A 7,976-nucleotide genomic window follows, 5' to 3' on the forward strand; every position below is an offset into this window, starting at 1 on the left:
ATTTGTGTTTTCCCTTGCCTGCTTTGTAATATTTGTTCTTTGTGTTTGATCTTTGTTAATTTGATTAATATGTGTCTTGGGGTGTTTCGCCTTGGGTTTATCCTGTTTGGGACTCTCTGGGTTTCTTGGACTTGGGTGGCTATTTCCTTCCCCATTTTAGGGAAGTTTTCAGCTATTATCTCCTCGAGTATTTTCTCATGGCCTTTCTTTTTGTCTTCTTCTTCTGGGACTCCTATGATTCGAATGTTGGGGTGTTTCACATTGTCCCAGAGGTCCCTGAGGTTGTCCTCATTTCTTTTGATTCTTTTTTTTTCTTTTTTTCCTCTCTGCTTCATTTATTTTCCACCATTTAATCTTCTACCTCACTTATCTATCTTCTGCCTCCGTTATTCTACTCTTGGTTCCCTCCAAAGTGTTTTTGATCTCATTCATTGCATTGTTCATTTTTAATTGACTCTTTTTTTATTTCTTCTAGGTCTTTATTAAACAATTCTTGTTATCTTTTCAATTCTTGGTCTCCAGGGCTATTTATCTGTAACTCCCATTTTGTTTTCAAGATTTTGGATCATTTTTATTTATCATTATTTCTAAATTCTTTTTCAGGTAGATTCCCTATCTCCTCCCTCTTTGTTTGACTTGGTGGGCATTTTTCATGTTCCTTTACCTGTTGGGTATTTCTCTGCCTTTTCATCTTGTTTAGATTGCTGTATCTGGAGTGGGCTTTCTGTATTCTGGAGGTCTGTGGTTCCTTTTTATTGTGGAAGATTTACCCAGTGGGTGGGGTTAGACGATTGGCTTGTCAAGGTTTCCTGGTTAGGGAAGCTTGCGTCAGTGTACTGGTGCGTGGAACTTGATTTCTTCTTTTTGGAGAGCAATGGAGTGCCCAGTAATGAGTTTTGAGATGGGTCTATGTGTTAGGTGTCACCTTGGGCAGCCTGTATGTTGACATTCGGGGCTATGTTCCTGTGTTGCTGGAGAATTTGCGTGGTATGTCTTGCTCTAAAACTTATTGGCTCTTGACACCCAAGTTTCTTAAAAGTCCCGTCAGTAATTCTGCTGCATGGCCAGGGTTAGGACAACCTCACCTTAGTGAAAAGAGAAAGCTCACTGACAAAGGAAAATCAAGAATGATGTGGAAATGTTAACAGATGGAAATAAAACTCACATTACAAAAGCATAGGAATAAATAAAACAAAAATGTTATACTACCCTTTGGTTACGTTATGACAAATCTGAAATGCTCCCTGAAAAACAAAAACTTACGGAAACAGCCTAGACAAAAACTGATGATAGATGAAGTCACTTTCATGATATTTTTGCATTTCACAGAGATTAAGCATGTGTCATTACTACAGAATACAGGACTTTTAAAATGTGGAAAACACATCAAACAGGTAAATACAGCAATATGAACTCAAGAATTCAGAACTCATCCAACTTTAAAACAGTATTTAGAAAATATTTCAGTGACATCTACAGGGAATTATTTTCTGTAATCAGCTTCCTGAGTAAAGAAAGAGTCTTTCAATCCTGAGTCCAGCTGTCTGTGACTAAGGGTTGAGGCATTTGAACAATTTTTTCCTCAGAGAATCTGGAAAGCCTGTGGTTTACTACTGACTTTTCTGCAAACAGCTGGCTCTCAGAAATCTGAATTTGAGGGGTACCCTTTGATCCCAGATGATACCTTTTTGTCGAAAGCCACATGAGCAGGAACAAACTGTGCGGGTGGGGCCTGCCTGGGCTGGCCATACGTGAGGATTGGGACCTTGCTGGCCAGCTCGTCCAGATCAGCCTGGGACAGCTGGTTGACCTGGAGCCTGTCCCCGCCAATCCCAACTGTTGGACGACGAACAACTGCATAGCCATTCCTGTAGCCCAGCGTCTGGCTTCTATGAAATGCTGTTTTCTGAAGGAAAAAAGAAGTGTGTTGTGATATAACAAATATTTGTTAGGTAGAAGAGCTAACTTCCAAAGGTATCAGATTCAACCTTTACTTATAAACATCCACAAACCCTGTATCAAAAATTTTACCTACATGGGAAGGTTCTTGTATTTTAAGCTAAAACCCGTGGCCAGGAACAAGGAGGGAGGCAGCAGCCTGAGCTTAAAATAAAACTTAAAGCCCTGTTACTGAACATCCAATTTTAATTATCAGCTCACCTACCACAAAAAACTAAAATATCTTTATGTAGACTCCTAATTTTGTACTATCTTATCTGGTGGTCATAAGTCATGGAACCAAAACAATCCAAATCTGTGAAATGAATTCTTACCCGAAATGAAAGGCCCTCTTGCTACAGTGACACTAATATATTCATGTAACTCTTTGGAAAGCAAATGGATTATTATGGATTTAAAGTCAAACTCAATAATTCCACCCTGCATCCTTTAAGGATATAATCCAAATCATGGGAAAGAATAATATGCCTAAGGCTGACAATTACAATGTTAATTACAATATAGCAAAACATGAGAAGCAATCTAAAAGACAAACAGGAGCAAATGATAGAAAGCTCGCTTAATGGGCTATTATGCGGCTATTAAAATACTGGTTTTGAAGATCATGTAGCAATCTGGGGGAAATGTTTATGATCTAATAAGCCCAGAAAAGCAGTTTATAAAATTATACATGTACTACAATTACAAGCATGCAAACACGTGCACAAAAAGACTGCTTTGGAGAATGTTCTCTGTTCTATACATTTCTGAATTATGTTGTTCTTTTTTACAATCAACACATTCTTTTTGATAACTGGAAAAAAACAAAAGATTATATAAAAAAGAAAAAAGTGAAAAGGAAATATTTTTGAAGGAAGGAGATCAAAACAGTAGCACGGAGACCCAGCCTCCCCACCACTCCACAAAGATCAGTGGTTGGACAGCTATCCACAAACAAGAGCTCTGGAAGAGGTCCATGTAGGAGGTTTCAGCAACACAGTGGGATTAAAAAAACCAAGTATTATATTCATACAGGAAGAGAAGGAAGACTACCTCATTTTGTCTGTATCATCCCATTCTCCAAACCAGCACTGTTCAGTGCCAGGAGACAACTTCCCCTCAACAGGAAAGGAAGAGCCAAGTGAGCAGTCAGTCTCCAGTCTTTTTTACCTTACCTTTATGACCAAGGAGAGGCACTTATAGTTTAAATTGTTAAACTACATAAATAGAAATGATTATTGTTTCATCTTTGAAAATCAGTCTATTGAATCTTAATGCTGACCTTCCAACACATATTTCAGCACCCTGAAATTTCAGTATTAAAATCATAATTTTGTCAAGGGCTAAACTGTGTCAGAGGGAAAAAAAACAAACACGAGTCTTTTTTTTTTTTTTTCTCTTCAGTTTTGTCTAGAGGATACAACTAAAAACGCTTAAGGTAGGGGAGGAGTGACACAAAATCCAAACAGCAATGTTTTATAAAAATGTTAAAAGTGAAAAGGGCTAGAGGAAGAAAAAACAAGAACACACAATTGTGGCAGAGGGAACTAAAGTGCAATTATCTCCCACAAATCACCTGAGGATGGTTTGGGAGGAAGATGGCCAAGTGTTGAAAATTTAACTTTACGAGCAAGAGCATTTGGGGGAAAACAGATTAAACAAGACTGCAGAAAAAGTCGAAGTGCTGGACAGAAAAGGAGATAGGGCTTCGTAGAAGCATAAATGAGACCGCGGGAAAGGACTTGGCAGAAAGAAGCCAACAGGTGGAAATGGAGTTGGGAGTGGGAGCGATTACTGGGTCTAGGATTCAGAAGAGGAAAAATGCGGGCGGCAATGATGGGCTTGGGGAGAGTGGGTGGGATCGGGCTGTGGAAATAAGGACGAAGGCGTGTAGAGGTTGAGTCGGGGAAGAGGCCCAGGTTGAGGGAAGAAGAGTTTAAGGATGGAACTGGGCAGGAGAGGTATGCAGAAGGGAGAATGAGCTAGGGAGAAGGCCGAGGGAGCTCGGGAACCAGGTGGGGAAAACCAGCAAGAGCAGCGCAGCAAGGAAGAACGCTGGGAGGCCAACAGACTGCCAGGATAGAGTGGAAAAACCAGAGAGGGATGGGCTGGGAGCAAACTGGAGAAAGAGGGTGAGGTCGGGTGGGGTGGTGGGCGGGAGAACAGAGTTGGGGGCAGAGACAGGGTTTGAAGGGGAAAAGGACAAACTCGCGTGGACGAGAAGAGACGCAACCTGCTGCGAGCCCTCCGAGGCTGCCAGGAGGTGGGGTCAGGGGGTTGGCCGGAGAAGTCCTCACCGTTAAGTCCTTAAAGGACGTGCCTGGGAGAAAAGGCAGGCCATGCACTGGGTTAGACACCATTGCGGCCGCTCTCGCCGCCGCCACCCGGGTCGGGTTTGGTCCTCCCGCGTTGCCAGGGGGACCAGCGGCATTCCGGGCGGCCCGGCAGCTCCATGGTAACGCCAAACACACCGAGCGCTCGCGGAAGAGGGGCGGGGCCTGAGACGCGGGCGTGCCCGGCCCGCGCGTGCGCAGCCCGTGGACTAGACGTTCTCGCGGGAGTGTGGGCGAGGGGAGCTAGCCCCGCCCCGCGCAGTCACGTGAGAACGCGAGGCGGGAGGAGGTGGTTGTAGGATGACGTGATGGTTCTCCCCTTGAGGGCCTGGGTTCCGGGCGGGGCCTTAGATCAGTTACAGGGGAAGGGGCGGTCCTTCCTTCGCTCCACCCCAGTCCTCACCTCGCCCCGCCCGCTAGCTCTTCTCCCACCTGTGGGAAAAAGGCTCTTGTCCCAGTTCACACGGAAGTGTCACTGGTTGGTTCCGGTTGAAAGTGTTACTTCTCCCGAACCCGTGCTTCTCTGGGCCCAGGGACTGAGAATTATTCATGACTGTATTTCTGTTGTTCAAGGATGTTCAATAAACAAAAGCAACTGACTGGTGCCTAATCCTCCAACTACCGCATTCAAGTTTTTTCCTACTTTACCTTTCTGAAGGAAATGGCAATCCACTCCAGTATTCTTGCCTGGAGAATCCCATGGACAGAGGGGCCTGGTGGGCTACATACAGTCCCTGGGGGCGCCAAGAGTCGGACACGACTGAGCGACTAAGCGCAGCACATGTACTTCTACATCCTCCTTCACTGGCCTTGGTGGATGGACCACCGCCCCCACCGCCCCCCCCACCCCCGCCCCATCCATCTCACACATTCACCGCAGGACACTCAATATTTGTTGACTGGAGAGCTACAAGGCGCTCCTGTCGATTCTCCGAGTCTCTAGTATCCACTCCCTACAGTTGCAATAAAAAGTTAAGACCCACGAGGGAAAATACATATTCCAAGAAAAATTTGTCATAGGAGAAAAGCAAATAAGTGCGGTGATAAATTGTCAAAACCGTCGGTACTCTTTTTACAAAACTTGTTCACATTATTATCCCTTAAAAAATGTAATACTGTTCTTGAAACATCTTCAAGAAAGAAAAAACAAGCTATCAGCAGCGCTAAGGAGCTTAAAAAGAAAAACAAAACCCAGATGCCTGGACATTGGATTCACTGGGTTTGAAATGGGGCCCAGGCATCGGATTTTTATAACAGCTGTTTCTGAGAATGAGCCAGTTTAACGGAGTGCGATAGAGTAGGAAGCTTCACGCCAAAGGCATCCATGTCATGGGTGGTTTACTGCCAGTACAGACAAAGGCTTTAGTTTTACTGCTGCTTGTCAGAGCAAATCCCTCTGATGGGTTTCACTAACAGGCATACACCTCAGGGGGCCCAGGACATCAATCCACTAATGGCACACGAAGTAGTTATTGGTGGCTGTCTCCACACCTTGCCCAAAGAGTTTCTTTTCTGATAACACTTGCTCTCCCCTAACTACTTCTATTTCCCATTTTTGTCCCCCACTCCTTTTTTCACCTTTCCAGATTTTTTATTTTTTATTGGTGTAGTGCCCTAATGTAGGTGTTTAATACATTTTTTGAATCAATGCATTGTAATGATACTAAAGACTTTAAAAGTATCTGTCCATTACATTTTACCTTAGCCACTGACCTAGAAGGGCAGTGTGGACAAAGGATGTCACCATATCAGTAAATAAAAAGATGTTGCAGCCATTAAGCCATCAGTCACAGAACTGTGCATGCTGAGGGGATTTAGGATGGAGAAAAGCAGAATACTAGTCTTGGATGGTAACGTGCCTATCAAAGGAATGAGTTCAGTGAGCCCAGACTCTTGCATCTTCTCATACAAAGAAAATCACTCATTCATTAACTTGAGATGTCTGGTTTTCTTTAACTAACAGTAATTTTTTTTGTGTTCTGACTACCTGTTTTTTGTTGCAAAAGCTCCTGCCTCCTCCCTTACCTCTTTATGGTAGTTGCTTGGAGCTGAGAGACTGTCTTCCTGGTTTGAGTCCTCATAAAGCCCACTGAATAAAACATAATTCTCAACTTTTAGGTTTTGCTTTTTTTTTCATTTGACAGAAGTCAGCCACTGGGAGAATATTTCAAGATGGCAAGTTCAGCCTCAGAGTCACTGGACACTATGATCCTTGCTGACTCTTCATGATAAACTTACACTGTTCCTAGTTATACGATCCATCCCCACCACCCGCCCCCACCCTTTCTCTTAATTAAAGTAAATCCATGGCATTAGGATACACTTGCAAGAGCCCCTCTGGACTCAGTGTAGAGTTGCCCCTGGGTCTGTATTCCCTGGGCTGATAGGAAAAGAGCCCGCAGACTTGGAAACGGTGAGTCCTTCCTAAGTTTCTTGTCCTTTATGGCATCTATTGGGGCAGTGTCTTCTGGTCAAATGCCTTTCTTTCCCAGAAGGGCACACTATGATACCCTTAATAGAGTGTTTTAACTACTTTCAGACCTAGACATGCATGGTGAAGGAAACTTCTCTTGGTCTGTGGCCTCATAAAAATGACTTCACCTCTGAGGAGGTGAAGCCAGGCAGTATTGCAGCTGCGTTAAGCACAGGTCCATGTCTGTGAAGAAGGTTGGGGGGAGTAGGTAACACAGGGCTTCAGAAAACTGCATGAAACCTGAGAAAGGGGGGGGGGGTGTGTGTGATTAAGAGTTTACATCCCGTTTCTCCTAAACATGATGAATCAGCATGGATTGCATTCACCATTTCTCACCTTGTGGAATATACAGGAGAGGGCCGGAGCCTGACCATCCCAGGCAGCTAAAGTGGAAAGTGCCGTGTTAGGAAGGCTGAACATAAAGCCTGGACTCAGAAGGCCATAGGGACGTTGCATGACCTTAGAGGGTGCTATGAAACTTGGGGGATGGAAAAATTAGGGAATATCAGACTTCCAGGATGCCGAAGCTGATAGAGGGCCTCTTGGGCAGGATGACATCTCTCAGGGACTCTTGATGGGAGAGGTCGGACAGCAGAGCCTGAAAGCAGTTGCCTAAATAAATCTCCTTTTCCAGCATTTTGGCCAGAGTTGGCTTTTACCCAGAGTTTGTTTACAATTCTGGGACATCGTTATTTTTTAGTACCTTAACATCACAGAATTAATATCCAGCCGGCTTTCTGCAATAACTGTGATGCACTACAGCCCTCTGCTGGATAAAAGTGGTACAGCATGGTTTGTGTAAAGCAAACTCAATGAGGTTTGGAAGTACTGGTGGTGTTGCTAGTGAGTGGCCATGGAGGTGACTTGGGCTCCAAAATCACTTCAGATGGTGACTGCAGGCATGAAATTAAAAGACGCTTGCTCCTTGGAAGAAAAGCTATGACCAACCTAGACAGCATATTAAAAAGCAGAGACGCTACTTTGCCAACAAGTTTCCGTCTAGTCAAAGCTATGGTTTTTCCAATAGTCATGTATGGACGTGAGAGTTGGACTATAAAGAAGGCTGAGCGCCAAAGAATTGATGCTTTTGAACTGTGGTGTTGGAGAAGACTCTTGAGAGTCCCTTGGACTGCAAGGAGATCAAACCAATCAATTCTAAGGAAATCAGTCCTGAATATTCATTGGAAGGACTGATGCTGAAGCTGAAGCTCCAATACCTTGGCCACCTGATG

At 44.1% G+C, this 7,976-nt stretch overlaps 1 protein-coding gene across 1 annotated transcript in view; it reads right to left on the reverse strand.

Annotated features, from left to right (window-relative positions):
• Positions 1 to 4,429, reverse strand: part of EFHC1 (EF-hand domain containing 1) — a 43,816-nt gene extending 39,387 nt beyond the window's left edge. The window contains exons 1-2 of the mRNA XM_043450627.1: positions 4,236 to 4,429; positions 1,685 to 1,906 (exon numbers count right to left, since the gene is read on the reverse strand). Of these exons, the coding sequence (XP_043306562.1) occupies positions 1,685 to 1,906; positions 4,236 to 4,298 (285 nt within the window). The 5' untranslated portion in view covers positions 4,299 to 4,429. The remainder of the gene's footprint in view (positions 1 to 1,684; positions 1,907 to 4,235) is intronic.
• Between the last annotated feature and the right edge of the window lie 3,547 nt (positions 4,430 to 7,976).

The sequence above is a fragment of the Cervus canadensis genome, chromosome 28 (assembly GCF_019320065.1).
Source record: "Cervus canadensis isolate Bull #8, Minnesota chromosome 28, ASM1932006v1, whole genome shotgun sequence".
Taxonomy (NCBI): Eukaryota; Metazoa; Chordata; class Mammalia; order Artiodactyla; family Cervidae; genus Cervus; species Cervus canadensis.